The sequence below is a fragment of the Anabas testudineus genome, chromosome 17, assembly GCF_900324465.2.
Source record: "Anabas testudineus chromosome 17, fAnaTes1.2, whole genome shotgun sequence".
Lineage (NCBI taxonomy): Eukaryota > Metazoa > Chordata > Actinopteri > Anabantiformes > Anabantidae > Anabas > Anabas testudineus.
Genome location: NC_046626.1, coordinates 13,963,831 through 13,978,787, shown reverse-complemented (window position 1 = coordinate 13,978,787; position 14,957 = coordinate 13,963,831). Strand labels below are relative to the sequence as shown.

Below are 14,957 nucleotides of genomic sequence, written 5' to 3'. Positions count from 1 at the left end.
GGTGCTTTTGCTGGCTTCAGTATTTTACAGCAGGAATACTTACAACAATTTCTTCTTGTATTCGCCCTCAGACACCTCCTCTACACTTGTCTCTGGAAGGTCGCCCGTATCAGTAGAGGGCTGAAGAAAAAAAACAAATCATCTCTATTGTTACCTATTTATTATTAAAGTTTACAAGTTGTTGAATTGGAAGCCATACCCTGAGTTTCTTGTCCAAGTAGGCTGGTGAGACCCAGCCTTGACGGGATGGTGTAGTTTTGGTTGGTTTGGTCCGGACTAACCATTTGAGTGGATGGGCTGAGTCCAAAACCTCAACATACTGTCCCTCCTTCAGTGAAATAGATTCTTTGCTTGCCACAGTCGGGTTGTAGTCAGCAGTTGCCACATAAATGTCAAACATCTGCAAACATATTTTTTATATTTTATATTGAAATATTTTTGTTTTAATAAATTACATCACCACCACACATGTAATGTACAATAGAACTCAGTAAGTGAAGATTTGTGTTAAGTATAAACCATGTTTTAGGATGATTTCCCCATATGCAGTATGACCAATTTAAAAATAGTCTCATCTGCTCTATACTTCATAAATGATCTCACCTCTCCCCGTGCGTCCCCCTCATCTGACTCAGAGGATGAGTCAGCAATGAGGGAGGGTGGACGAGAGCGACCGTGATGAGGCGATGGAGAGGGGGTCTTGGTCTCATCGTCACTGTCAACACCAGGTACACGTAAAGAAGCTGGTGCAGCAACCGCAGAGGGAGGTAATCAAAGGAACAATGGTTAATTGCGCAAAGTATTAAAACATGCACTGATGATAAAACCTTTTTATACTTATTTTGATACTGCTGTGTGCCATAAAAACATGATGTTCAACAAAGGAAGGGATGACAATGCTGTAGTATCAAAGTTACATTAGTGTGATCATCCAAAGGCAGAGTCTTACAGGAAATAATCTAATGGTGCTTAATTTAAATGGTCATGTTCTTCCAAAAAGACAAATTGTTGCTTCAGCATTCAGTTCAAAATAAATGTATTGTAAATGTAAGGGCATGCTGAAATTACTACTAAGTACTTCTGACTGTGTTAGTATAGTGACAGCATGCAAATACTGTATAGTACAGACATAGTCTAAGCTCTCCATACAAGGATGGTGGGACGTGATTTGAAAAGACAAGACAAGTATATTCATCATGCACTAGGAAACGTAAAGGTGCACACACAGCATGACATGGAAAACAAGTGAATACATATTAGTCACTGCTAAATACATAATACATGTCCCTGTATGTGTAATACATGTAAATGATAATAGTTATGTCCTTTGTGACACTGTTCTAACATATCTTCCTAAGCCTGGTTCCTTTTAGAGAATGAATAGTTATAATGAAACTGATGCATTTGGGATACATACTGGTAGTTTTGGGCCAAGATTTCATCCACTGGAGCACTTCATGATTCTGTAAACTGTCTGAATAACAAATTAATGATTGGATGAACATTTAATTGGTTGGTTTGGTAAAGTGATGGATGTAAAATTGGTAAAAAAAAATGTCTGCATGAATCAGTGAAATGATTTAAGTCGTACCAAAACATAAATCAAAACATGCTCGTAAGACAAGCACTAAAATGCAAGAAGTTTGTCAAGTTTGGCATTAACTGTAAATGTAATGGAACGTGAATTCTAATTCAAGAATTGAAGTGTTAAAACATTTTCACAATTCTTGAATAATCAGAATGAATTCACAGAAACCTGACAAGCATTTCACAAAACTCTTGAAAAGCACTGTATCCAACATAATACAGTGTGTGAATTATTTGCCTTCAGCATTTTAGCATTAGTAAGGGAAGCTTGCATGTAGTATCAGAAAATTACTACTGAGGATTATGTTAGCAAAGGGATGAGCAGCCTGCAGATGTTTATTCTGACCACAGACAAAACAAGAATAAGAAATAGGCTCGCTCTCTCTCTCTCTGAGTGAATGTGTCCTTAACACTGAAATCACCACACATTATGTCTAACAGGAATAAAAACCTTTAACACTATTTGTTTCATCTCTAACCTCCAGTGGGGCAGGTGGTCTAGCTTGTTGGTAACAATGATGACATGAGAAAAACAATTTCACACTGAATAAAACACCTACTACTGTCCTACAACTAAATTTCAACACCAAGATAAAAACATTTATTCAGTGATACTAAGCCAGCTGCATTTTCATTTAATGAAAACTCCAGCTTTATCTAAGCTTTCCTAATGGAATGTTTTCAGGACATATTTTTAAAGGTAACTTAACAAAAACTAACAAATTATAGTCTTACAATCAAATAGAGAGGTCTATAATGGTCAACAAATTTACCTTGGCTGATCTTTGCTGATACCATTTCAGTGATCTGGGAGGTGAGTTTCATAATGAATTCTTCTGTACCTACTTCACCCAGATACGGTATTTTACCCTCTGAAAATGGGGAACAGAGGAAAGGTGGATGACACAAAGAAAAGAGCATCATAAATGTTGTGGTAATATTACTAGAAATAATTAATTATAAATAACGAACAGTATTGTGATAATTAATATACAGTATAAATGTCAGGATGATAAATCTCACCCTTTTCTTTGCTAGCCTCTTCTTCTGGAGCACTAACTGTAATTCCAAGTAACCTGAGAAAAAATAAATGTAAAGTTTTATTTATTTATTGACACTACAATATGATATTGGTATATATTTGAAACATTCTATATATAAACATGTCCTCTGCATGTGAAATCACATTTTCACTCTCAAAGAGACACTTACTCTGGGGCTTTGGTCTCTTTCTTTGGTTGTGGAGCTAGAGAAAAAGGAGAACACATACATATGATTAAAGGTAAATCCTAGTAACAAACTTTATTGAATGGCTCTCAGATGAATACAATTTTGACAACAAATTGCCAAGATGTCTTCATTTTACTTACTGTCATCCACCTCAAGGTGAGCAGTGCAGATTGACTGTCCTGCTCTATTTGTGGCAATACAAGTGTAGGCACCACTGTACTCTGTTCCAACATCCATCAAGATGAGGCTGTGCTGGCGCCCAGAGCTTGCTATTTTGTATCCCTTGGTATCAGGCTTAATCCACAGGACATCCTCCATTGACTCCTCCTTTAGCCAGGAGACCATAGGAGTGGGAGACCCTGGAAGAGCAAAAGAGAACTTTTAATATCTGTTGCACAGTGGACGGCTTTTTTTCAGTATTAAGTCACTATTTGATTTAACAGTGAGGTGAACAAACCTTCTACTCTGACAGACAGAGTGATGCTGGCTCCTTGTTTCACTTTCCTGTTGCTGAACCTTTCAAGGAAGCGTGGTGGCACAAGAAGCTCCTTAGAGTCTGAGAAAATGTGTTAAATAAATGCACAGTCACATATAATGATGATATAATGATTATATCTAGTAAAATTTCTAATACAAAGTTTGTAGGGGAAATGTGAAATTACCTTTTTTATCTTGTGGCATAATCTCTCCTGGACCTGTTGCAAGAACATGTAAGTATTTTAACAATAATATTTCAATAAAGTAATTTAAAATATAGCACCTCATGCTCTTTTCATGCATTTCTATACATACTCAGTACTATCAGTCGGGCAGAGGAGTAAGCAGAACCAGCTGCGTTGCTGATGTAAGCAGAGTACTCTCCCATATCTTCTTTCTGTACCACCAGAATCTCCAATCCATGAATATCTCTCTCTGCTAGCAAAAGAATCCTTTCTGAGGGCCGCAGAGGGTGTCCATCTTTGAACCAGTAAACTCTAGGTTTAGGGAAGCCTGGAAGACCAGATTTCAGAAACATCATTCTATAGTCACAGACAACTTTGTGTAAGTTGACTTTAGAATATTGTTACAATGGTCTCTTATTTGAACTGACAATTCACAGTGGTTTATGAACATACCCTTTACTTTCAGCTGCATCTTAGCAATAGGTGAACCTGGACTGACATGAACATCATGAAGCTCCTCCACAACCTGCGGCAGCTGGTCATCTTCAGCCACTGATTCAAAGGTCTCTGTTTCCCTACACAAAGAAAGTAGAATAGTACATCTCAAGAATTTAGTATTTATTAATATGAAGGAGTACATTTATAATATATATTTTACAACATTAAAAACTGTTTATAGTATAGTCACCTGGACATGTAGCCCTTGGCACTAACATAAGATGATGTCTCAGTAGCATCAGCAGCGGTGTCATAGTCTGAGCTGCAAGACACTGATAGAAAAGATTGATGACCAGCCTTACACAGTAAAAGCATCAAAGTAACATTTGTCAGATGCAATCCTCAATCAAATACAAAGACTATATCAGCAAATGTATAAAACATTTTGGACTACTAAAGATTTTTATATGAATCCACAATATGGACACAAATTGGTCAATTTAAAATACGACAACACAGCATTCATATTTTCTGTAGGCCTCACAGCTGTCCAGGAAATAAATCAAGATGTAACTCAGTGTCATATTGTGTATATCTGCTGAGAAAAGAATTGCACCACTGACCACTGTGTGATGGTGCATGTAATGTTTGTCCACTTACTGTCAACCCTAAGTTCAGCCTTAGTGGCTGCGATGCCGCTGCTGTTTTCAGCTGTGCAGCGGTAAACACCCATATCAGTTGGGAGCACTGAAGTAATGATCAGTTGGTGGCAGCCCTCCTGGTCTTCATTAATCATGTAGTGGTCATTCTCCTCCAGCAATTTGCCATCTTTAAACCAGCGAACAGTAGGAGGGGGTTTGCCAATCACAACACAGTCAAAGCTGACAGGATAGCCATCTGGAACATCCTGACTCTGTAGCTCTGTCAAGAAGACCGGGGCAGCTGGTAATAGATAGAAATAAATAGTAAAATAAATTTTATGTGAACACATAAAGTGAATTATTCAAAACCTTTTTTTTTTGCTATACTAACAAGCACAAAATTAAGGAGAAAAAAACTTGTAAAAAACAAACAAATATATATGTATATTCATAAAATACAGTATATCCATTTCTTACCTGGTGCTCCAGTCATTAATGCAGGGGGCTGTCTATCTTGTGTGGGGGTCTGGGTGCCATCTTGAATGTAGCCCTTCTTTTTAATTCGCAGCTCCACCTTAAGAGGGCCTGCTTCCATGATAGTGGTCTCTACAGGAACCCCATGAACTGTAAACATTTCCTGGAACCTCTTAGAGGCAACTTCAGCCTCTGTTCGTGAATCAAAGCGTATGTAGATGTAATTATCATCCTCACGATAGGAGTGAGGATCAGGTGGATGCAGGTCTCCTTCATCTGCACTGACAAATGGTTCTTCCTCTACATCTGGTGGAAGACTTGTACGCAACAGGCGCCGGAGACGTCTGCTTGCCTGCCTCAGTGACTCATCCATCTCACTACCTGAGGAGCTCTCAGGTTCGCTGTCGGCACTGTAGCCCACTGTCAGTGGCCGTCGCCCAGATGAGTCTCTAACCGTCCCGACTGTCACCTTACTACTGTGAGAGGTGACTCCAAACTTGTTGCTGACCTCGCAAGTGTAAACCCCAGTATCCTTTGTGGTGATGGCAGTGATAACCAATGAGCATGTACCATCATTGTAAATATCAATATGGTGGTGTTTGCCATCTGTCAGTGGTTCGCCATCCTTCAGCCACCGTACCTTATCAGGTCTACCTTCTGCCACACATTCCAAATGTATGGTGCCATTAGGTTCTTTGGTCTGGTCTTTGAAGACCTCTTTGAATACAGGGCGCATGTCCTTGCGAGCTTTGTAGCCTTTGAAAGCAGCTTGAATCTTAATGGCAGCCTCTCTGAGCTCAGGCTCATCTTCTTTACTAATCTCCACTATGTTAGTCTCCTCTGTAGACAATTGCTTTATATCCGTCTGCTGACTTGTTGTTGTTGTTTTCACTTCAGTCTGCTGCACTGTTCTCTGTTCTGCCATCTGGAAATGTGCAAAAAACCTCTCAGCAGTCAGTATCTCTGGCTCACTGGCTGCTGTGACAGTAGATTTGCTGCTTTTCTTGAGGTAGGACACAAGTGTTGAACCCCCAGAAACAGATTCATCCTCTGAGCCTGAGTATAGTGAGCCTGAGCCTGAGATTAAGTGGGACTCTGTTTGTATACTGGACACAATGACCTGCTCTTTCTCTCCTGATTTTATTTCTACTTTTTCTGAGGTCTTCAGCTCCTTCAGTCCTGACTTGGTTTGACCACCTTTACTGTCGTCTTCAGGTTGTTCAGTAATGGAATCTAAAGTGGGCTCTCGACTCATACGCCGTTTCTTGGCTGAAGCCTCCCACAGCTCATGGACATCACCTTCTTCTGCAGCTTCAGGAGGCAGACTGGGCTGCCCCAGAGCCTCCGTCTCTCCCAGTGTTGCCTCTACACCTATAACCACAATGCAGTTTTCATTTTTACTTTGGTAAATGTTTTTGTCAGTATCCACACTGCTAAAAACCTACCACTGCTAGACCTATTAAAGCTATAGTTATTCCAACTTAGCACAACAGAAATTCAATTCAAATTTTGTCTGAGAGGGATTGGGGTGTTTAACTACAGTAAACCTTTTAGAATTAATACAATGTCTTACCTGGACAAATTAGTGGCTGCACAGGTGCTTCTTACAAAGAGAAAAACAAACATACACATAATATTACCATTAAGCAGACATCTGAATTGTCTACACTGAAATTAATTTAGTAGAATGATGTAAAGGTGTCTGTGCCATCTAAATAATTGTCGAAATCTGAATTTAATCCAATTAACAGCATCGCTACGAACTACAAAAGAAAACAGAAATTGAACTTTAGTGTAAAAAGTGATTTTTTCTAAATCTTGTAGATATTAGAAATGTTATGAATGTTACTATTTAATGAACTCCACTCACCAAGCTGCACGGTCTGGGGTAACTCAACAGGCTCCCCAATCCCAGCTCTGTTGAGGGCTGCTACTCGAAACCTGTAGCCACTTCCAGGGATCAGATTTTCAACCACAAATTCTGTGTTGCACACAGGTTCAGAATGACACGGAAGCCAGAGTGCGCTGTCTACCAGACGCATCTCCACCCTATAGCCCAGAATAGGACTTCCTCCATCGTGTAGTGGAGTGAACCAAGAGAGGGTAATGGCCTGCTCAGTTTTACTGAGGACCTCTGGGTCCTCTGGAGGATCAGGTACAGCTGTTGGGAACAAAGGCAGCGTTTATTAATTCTAATTAAATTGACATGCAATCCTACATCAGACAGGACCCTCTCACTCCAAGATTCTTGTAACCTCTAAACGTAATCCAATAAAATAAATAAATAAATAATAAAAGAAGATTTATTTAGACCATTACTTGAAAAAGATACTAAGAGTTACACTTACTGATGATGGTGAGTTTGGCCAAAGAGAGAGCATCTCTAGCAGCAAATGTAAGTTCCTGCTGAGGCAAAAGTGGGGCCTGTCTTAAGACAAGGCGATAACAACAGCCATCAGCCCTCATAGCCCAGAGCTCACTGGGCTTCAGTTCAACTCCATTAGCATACCAAGCTATTTCAGCCACAGGCACAGGCTCGGTCAGCTCAACGCAAAACTCAACCTTCTCTCCCACTGCAGCTACCCTGTCCTCCAGACCCTTCACAATGTCCAGTTGCCAACCTTGTAAGAGAACATAAACAGAATTAAATGTAAAGGTCGTTATTGTTAAGAATATGTGAGAATTCATTAGTGAAACAGGATGTTGCTGTAAATACAACTTCTGAAGTCTTGTCGTGTTTATTTTGAAGACTCACCCTTAACAGAAAGTTGAGCAGATGTGGATGCAGTCCCAGCTTTAAAGGTCACTGTGCAGCTGTCTTTAACATGCAAGTCTTTCAGCAGGAGAAGATGACGACGACCACTCTCAAATGACACAATCTCAGCATTAGGGGACTCCTTCACTGGTTTGCCATCAAGGAGCCAGCGGAACTCTTTGTTCTCAGGACGAGAGAGGGCACACTCAAACAGCGCTTCGCCTCCATCGAAGGTTTCCGCATTCTCCAAGCCCTGAACAATGTCAATGGGTTTGGCTGTAGAAAACAAATGGAAATTTAAAAAAATTATAATAACAAAAAAACAAAACAGAACATTACTAAAAACAATTTTAAGAAGACTGACATGGTTAAAAAGTCAAACCATTTAGGATTTTGTCAACAAAGGGCATGAACTTCGCAATTATCACCAAAAGCTCATTTTATTTGGCCAAGACTTGTAAGGTATGAGAGAGCAGAGGAGATTCTCTAAAGGCTGGTGCTCTTTCCATGTGGAGGGAAGCTCACCTTCCACATGAAGCGAAGCAACCACACAGGTCCCCTCTGCCTCACAGGAGTATGTGCCCTTGTCCTCAGCAGACACATGGCTAATGTACAAGCGAGCCACATTCCAGTCCTGCTCCACTAACACCCTTCGGCCATCAGACTGCAATGGCTGCCCGTCTTTCTTCCACTGAGCCTTAACTGGCCTTGAGTACTGGCAGATGAACTCAGCCGGTTGGTTTTGGACCACCCGGAGATCCTCCATCTCGCTCACCACTTCAACTGTGGGATCTGAGATTGGGGTCAGGGGTCATAGGGTCAGGCCTTGGCCATGACATATTAAGATATATGCATAACATGCTGAAAGACAGATAGGCTTTATAACCCCCAAAAGCATAACTAAATAATGTTCATTTAAGAACAATTGTCCAGTAGAAACTGTATGTATCATTATGTTGTAACTTAACATACTGTATATTGTCTATTTTAATGTACACTATATTGTCCTATTTTAGCTTAAAGGGGGTCATAAACCCAACTGTCACAGTTTGGGATAATGGTCACAACCAAGGGCCAAGAAATGCTGGCAGGTGATGTGAGGAGAGAGTGATAAGTTGATAGAAATGCCAAACTCAAAAGATAGGTTTAAGGAAGTTAGAGGTTTTAGTGGTTCAAGTATGGGATGGAATGGCAGAGGCAGAACATGTTTATTAGACAGCAGCCGGCCTGCATGGATGGGTGGAGCAGCACTTTAATTCCATGACATCTAGGTTGTCAGTGTTTAGTGGTTTCCAAACTCTGTTCAATAAAAACCTGGATCAAATCTTAACTAAACCAAAACCAAGCCTACTGAATCTAATCACCAAAGAAGAACCACTCATTACTTATAGGAAAACATACAGTTAGGGCTGCACCTAGATAACCATATAATATAACCATATCATGATTTAAGCTTTTGGCACTTTAAGAGTGCCTGTTTTAGAACAGCATAATCGCAAGTTCTAGCACCCATCTACTAAACAGTCTCTAACCACTAAGACAGTTGGCAATGAAGGCAAGAGTATTTTGACTGTGTAATTAAATGGAATGGCTCAAGGTTTTCAATTTCTATATATAGTAACAGTTGTTTAGGTACAGCTGCAATAGCTTGTTTAGAATAATCAGAAACTATAATAATAATAAAGATTTCTATTAATGATTAATAATTATTGCTTAGTTTTTTAACAGTTTGAATTAAAATTGCTACTGTGGTCTAATAAACTTTGCTGTGATGCTGCAGCCAGAATATTTTGGTTGTATCAAAGTACACAGCATGAAACTCTCTACTGTTATTATTAATAGTAATTAAATGATGCTATAATGCTACACATGCATGATAAAACACTGAAATGTGAATTTTAAACTATTATTCTATCCATGAACTTCAAATGTTTATGCAATCCTGCAGAGAACTATCACAAGCCATCAAGCTCAGCAGGCATGCACATTATTGAGCATGAGACAGAGTGCTGTACCCACACCTAAAATAACCGAATAATGCCTGAACATGATTGTAAAAGTAGTAAAAAAAACAATCTACCAGTTGTGCAGAATCATCCTTTCACACTATTATATATGCAATACAATATATTTGTGAAAATTAGGAAAAATCTAAATAAATGAAAACTCAACCATAACAATTCAGGTAATTTTAAGGTTTTGTAGTTGACACTAAATTAAAATAATCTTGACCTCTAAAAATACAGCTAATAAGAGCTTTGCATAATACCAGCCAATGGGAAATGGCCCATTGCCTATGAACACAACGCGCATGCTCATGTACGCGCACAGCCTTTGAGCTTGATGTCTTGCCACAGAAATCAATAAATAGCACACTGCCCGTCCAAAAAGAATAAGTCACAACATTGATTTAACTAAGCAAATAGGTACAAACCTCCCATTGGATAATTACTGCATGGATGATTATTTTTTAGCTGGCAACAAGTTATTTAACCCCAACTGATGCAACAAGTAGCTTCTCATTTCTTAAACAACCATGTCAGAAGATATATACTGTGGTTGTGGAAAAGATGTTAATCTGTTTCAGAAGGTTCAAATTATTGTCATGAATCAAACAAAGAAAACATCTAAGGAGATTGATGAAACTACTAGAACTGGCTTAAAACTGTCCAGTGCAAGCAGAAGGTCATGCGGTCTGATGAGCCAGATTTACACTGTTCCAGAGTGATGGGTGCATCAGGGTAAGAATAGAGGTGGGTGAAGTGATGCACCCATCATGCCTAGTGTCTACCGTTCAAACCTGTGGGGGCAGTGCTATGATCTGGGGTTGCTGCAGTTGGTCAGGTTTAGGTTTAGCACCATTATGTGTCTAAAGTATGAGGTCAGCCGACTACCTGAATATACTGAATGACGCGTTATTCCATCAATGGATTTTTTTTTTCCCTGATGGCACGGGCATATTCCAAGATGACAATGACAGGATTAATCGGGCTCAAATTGTGAAAGATGGTTTCAGGGAGCATGACACATCATTTTTACACATATTTTATTGGCCACCACTGAGTCCAGACCTTAACCACATTGAGAATCTTTGGGATGTGCTGGAGAAGACTTTACCCAGCAGTCTGACTCTCCCATCATCAATTCAAGATCTTGGAAAAAAATGAATGCAACTCTGGACGAGAATAAATGTGACATTGCAGAAGTTTGTCGAAACAATGCCACAGTGAATATGTGCCATAATCAAGGCTAAAGGTAGTCCAACAAAATATTAGAGTGTATGACTTTTTTATTTGGACAGGCAGTGTTTATCCACTTATAATTTTCACGATGACGTGGTTAGTGCTAATTGATAAAATATAATAATAAAGTATGAAACAGAGAAGATTTTGCCTAATGTTTAATTCAAAATAATGAAAATGTTTCCAGTTGCCAATTTGGACATTGTGGTGACAACAAAGTAACCCTTTTTTCCTTAATAAGTTATGATTATTGCTTTCAAATGTATTTCAAATGTAAAGTCTATAAGATGCTGGTTATATCAGACTCTAGTGGCTATTTTTGAAACATGATACCTTTGACTAAGAGCTTGGCGGTTGACGTTAAACTGCCAGCTTTGAAAGTGACAGTGCCAGAGTCATCGGTTGCCAGGTTCTTTAAGGTAAGTGTATGGATGTGGCCTTGGCTCAGCCCTATTTCGCTAAATGGGCTGTTCTCCAGCAAAGTGCCATCTAGCCACCAGTGCACCTTGCCAGGTGCCCTACCAGACAGTTGGCAGGAGAAGGTTGCCCACTCCCCAACAAAGACGTCGGTTGTCTTAAGACCAGAAACAATGACGACTTCTTTCACTGTAGAGTGAAAAGTACACATATATACATGATCTGAGCCTCAGACTTCCTCATTGTCAGCACTATTCCAACTTAAATGAAAAACAAGTTAACATGACACAGACAAAATATGTACACTGAAGAACAAAACCAACAGTACTGTTGGGAAGCTACCTTGCACTGCCAAAGAAGCTGTAGTGAGCTGCTCTCCTGCATCGCAGGTGTAGAAGCCACTGTCTTCAGGCTCCAGGTTCCGTATACAGAGCTCTTGAATGCACCCTTTCTGCCTCATCTCATACTTCTTACTGGGCTGGAGGACCATGCCTCCCTTCCTCCATTCAACACAAACACCTGGCTTAGACAATTCACAGTGCATGGTAATATCATCACCCTCTATGGTATCCTGGTTCTTGAGCTCTTTCTGGAAGAAGACTGGGGCACCTGGTAAGAATTTAAAATGGCAAAGTTTGACATGAAATGTTGAGATGACAAGTCTGGCATAAGATAGATGAGAAGACAGCATAAACAGCTCTGACGGTTAAGTGTTGCCAGACTGTGTGAAGGAAGTAACAATTCAAGAACATTTTAGCTCTTCATTTCAATCCTATTTTAGTCCACAGTCTTGAATGTGATCTTATTTATAAAGGTAGCATTGTTCTTTACCTTTCACAGTCAAGATGACATCACACTGTGAATCTCCAGTGTCACAGGTATAAGTTCCTGAGTCCTCAAGCACCAGGTTGTGAATACAAAGCTGATGGAATGTCCCATTCTTTTTTAGGTCATACTTGAGATCTGCTTGGATGGCCATTTTGTTTTTGATCCAGGTAACAGAGGCCTTGGGATCAGAGACGGTGCAGGCCAAAGTGACAGTTTCACCCTCTACAGCGACAGCATTGTGCGGCTTCTCTACTATTAGCACTGTAAATATGGGAAATCCGAAAAAGTTTTAATGAGGGTAGCTTTTATTGGGAGTCCTCTCCTCTATTTTACTGCCCTGCCATTATTCATATCAATACTACAGTTATAAATGTATGCAATAATTACTATGTCTGTCACATATTTTACAGCATTTATTTAGTTATAGAACTAGTGCCGCCATTTAAAGACATAAAACTAACATTTATCGAACTAACATACTGAAACCTGGCTTTCATAATTTGCGTTAGCGTTCTGATAACATTACAATAAAGGTAATGAAATACATTAAATGTCAGGATAAAGATGATGCTGCCAGTAGATTTCCATTTATCAAGACAAAGATGTTTGGTGGTCCTGTACCTTTGGGTTTTTCCTCCACGAGCAGACAGGCTACACTCTTCTCTTCCCCTACTACAAAGACAACATCTCCAGATTCATCTGTGGTTACCATCTTCAGGACCAAACGGTGCACTCTACCCTGGCTGCTCATTTGATTCAAATCATTATTCTGCAGGAGGTTGTCCCCAAGCCACCATTCCCCATTTGTCACACCTGAGTGTGACAGCTCAACCTCAAAGACAGCATCTTGCCCAGTGGTCACAGTAACATCACAGAGTTCTTGGATGATGCGCACATGTTCTGAGGGCAAATGGGATGGAGGTAAGTGACCGGATCTCAGCAGACCTTACAGAACCATCATTATGAGATAATTGCTCTGGAGAATCCATCACCAAGAATCTAGTAATACCCAATATTTGCTTAAATGCTTACATACACGTGCACTTCTAATGACCATAATAGGATTAGGTTACTGCCATTATTTACTATACATGTAACTTGATGTGATGATTCTCACATTAGCAAACAACAAAAGTTGGCACCACCAACTCAAGTCATCCAGTATTGGGGATGAGATGGATGAATGTAAAATTAACTTCAGGAAGGATGAAGATGAGAGAACAGACAAGATTTAAAAGTGTTCTGTTACCTTTTACAGTCAGGGTAGCAACGCTTTTCTTGTCGCCGGTATCGCAAGTATATTCTCCACTATCCTCCACATTCAGCTTGTGTATAACCAAGGTGTGAGTGGTAGCTCTCTTCTCCAGGGTGTACTTCTCCCCATGGGTGAGTAAAGTTGAACCCTTCCTCCAGGTCACCTTGCAATCAGGGCTGGATGTCTCGCAGGACAGGGTAGCTTTTCCTCCTTCAGTGGTCTCTTGACTTTCCAGCTCCTTCTTGAATATCAAAGGAGCGGCTGCCAGAGAAACCATTATTAATTAGGATGAAGATTGAAGATCCTCAGATTTTTCAAGACTAAACACAGCCACTACAAAACACTCTGTGCTCAAAGGCAACATTATTTACTGAATACTCACTATTTCACTAATTCCATTTAAAGAAGCTTTAAACAGAAGACAAAAAGGACTGGTTAACCTACTCCTCATTCACCTGAAAAACTTAAAATAATCACTGATGTTTTGCATCAAAACAAAAGAATCTGTTTGCTAAAGTGTACCATAATAATATACAGGAATTATTACAATATAAAATATATAACTATAAGAGTGCTAAGCTAGTATAAAAAACATTCAACTGTAGAAAGCTATTGAAATGTGCATTTGGTTTTGACATCTTTTACTATATACAATTACTGTATAAAAAATGGAAGTGACGGCTGACAATACCGATAAACAGCAGTGTAAACAAACAGTGAACAATGAGGTTGTGATACAGTGTTTCAAGTTACTATATTTCATAAAATACTTTATATAGTAAACACAGTACTGCAAGTATGCTAGGTAGAATACAAGAAATATTGATTAATTGATTATTGACCCACAGAAGAAGTGATCATGGATATAGTGTAGACATGTGAAGGGACGTGCGATACAGTCAAGATACTTTACAAAAAAAGTTAGACGAAAGAGAGGAAATCACAAGCATCCAAATTTTTGGACGTGTGTAAGAACTTCTTGAAAAGACAGAAGGCAGTTATCTCACAAGGAAGATGACAGAGAGCAAATACTGTATAGAAGATATGTTTATGTATAGAAGATATATGTTATGTTACTGCAGAAGAAAAAAAACAAAGTAAACATTCCTTTCTAAGACACGAAGATCTAAATATGTCCCCTACCTCTGACTGTAAGAGAAGCAGTGGATGTGTGGTTTCCCACTGTGAAAGTGACCGTTCCTGAATCAGCTGTGGTGACACCTCTGAGTGTGAGGCTGTGTAGTTGACCCTCAGTCTGGATCACATTCATTTCATTATTCTGTAGCGGGATGTCCTGGAGTTTCCATTGAACCATGGGTGCCTCCATGTGAGAAACCAGACACTCAAAGCGAACATCTTCACCCTCGTATACAACACAGCTCTCCAAGAATTTCAGTATGTTAACCTCAACCTCTGTTTGACAAATTT

The 14,957-nt window shown here is 39.5% G+C and overlaps 1 protein-coding gene across 1 annotated transcript in view; it reads right to left on the bottom strand.

The window, feature by feature from the left end:
• The window catches only part of obscnb (obscurin, cytoskeletal calmodulin and titin-interacting RhoGEF b), a 56,404-nt gene that overhangs the window by 6,907 nt on the left and 34,540 nt on the right, over positions 1-14,957 (bottom strand). Inside the window, exons 47-72 of the mRNA XM_026375078.1 lie at positions 14,673-14,942; positions 13,524-13,790; positions 12,896-13,174; positions 12,278-12,535; positions 11,789-12,055; positions 11,363-11,635; positions 8,313-8,579; positions 7,788-8,063; positions 7,381-7,653; positions 6,903-7,193; positions 6,606-6,635; positions 5,036-6,403; positions 4,578-4,859; positions 4,168-4,249; positions 3,933-4,054; positions 3,610-3,807; positions 3,480-3,512; positions 3,275-3,373; positions 2,958-3,176; positions 2,800-2,833; positions 2,611-2,663; positions 2,361-2,459; positions 1,418-1,474; positions 604-743; positions 200-400; positions 44-120 (exon numbers count right to left, since the gene is read on the bottom strand). Of these exons, the coding sequence (XP_026230863.1) occupies positions 44-120; positions 200-400; positions 604-743; positions 1,418-1,474; positions 2,361-2,459; positions 2,611-2,663; positions 2,800-2,833; positions 2,958-3,176; positions 3,275-3,373; positions 3,480-3,512; positions 3,610-3,807; positions 3,933-4,054; positions 4,168-4,249; positions 4,578-4,859; positions 5,036-6,403; positions 6,606-6,635; positions 6,903-7,193; positions 7,381-7,653; positions 7,788-8,063; positions 8,313-8,579; positions 11,363-11,635; positions 11,789-12,055; positions 12,278-12,535; positions 12,896-13,174; positions 13,524-13,790; positions 14,673-14,942 (5,815 nt within the window). The remainder of the gene's footprint in view (positions 1-43; positions 121-199; positions 401-603; positions 744-1,417; positions 1,475-2,360; positions 2,460-2,610; positions 2,664-2,799; positions 2,834-2,957; positions 3,177-3,274; positions 3,374-3,479; positions 3,513-3,609; positions 3,808-3,932; positions 4,055-4,167; positions 4,250-4,577; positions 4,860-5,035; positions 6,404-6,605; positions 6,636-6,902; positions 7,194-7,380; positions 7,654-7,787; positions 8,064-8,312; positions 8,580-11,362; positions 11,636-11,788; positions 12,056-12,277; positions 12,536-12,895; positions 13,175-13,523; positions 13,791-14,672; positions 14,943-14,957) is intronic.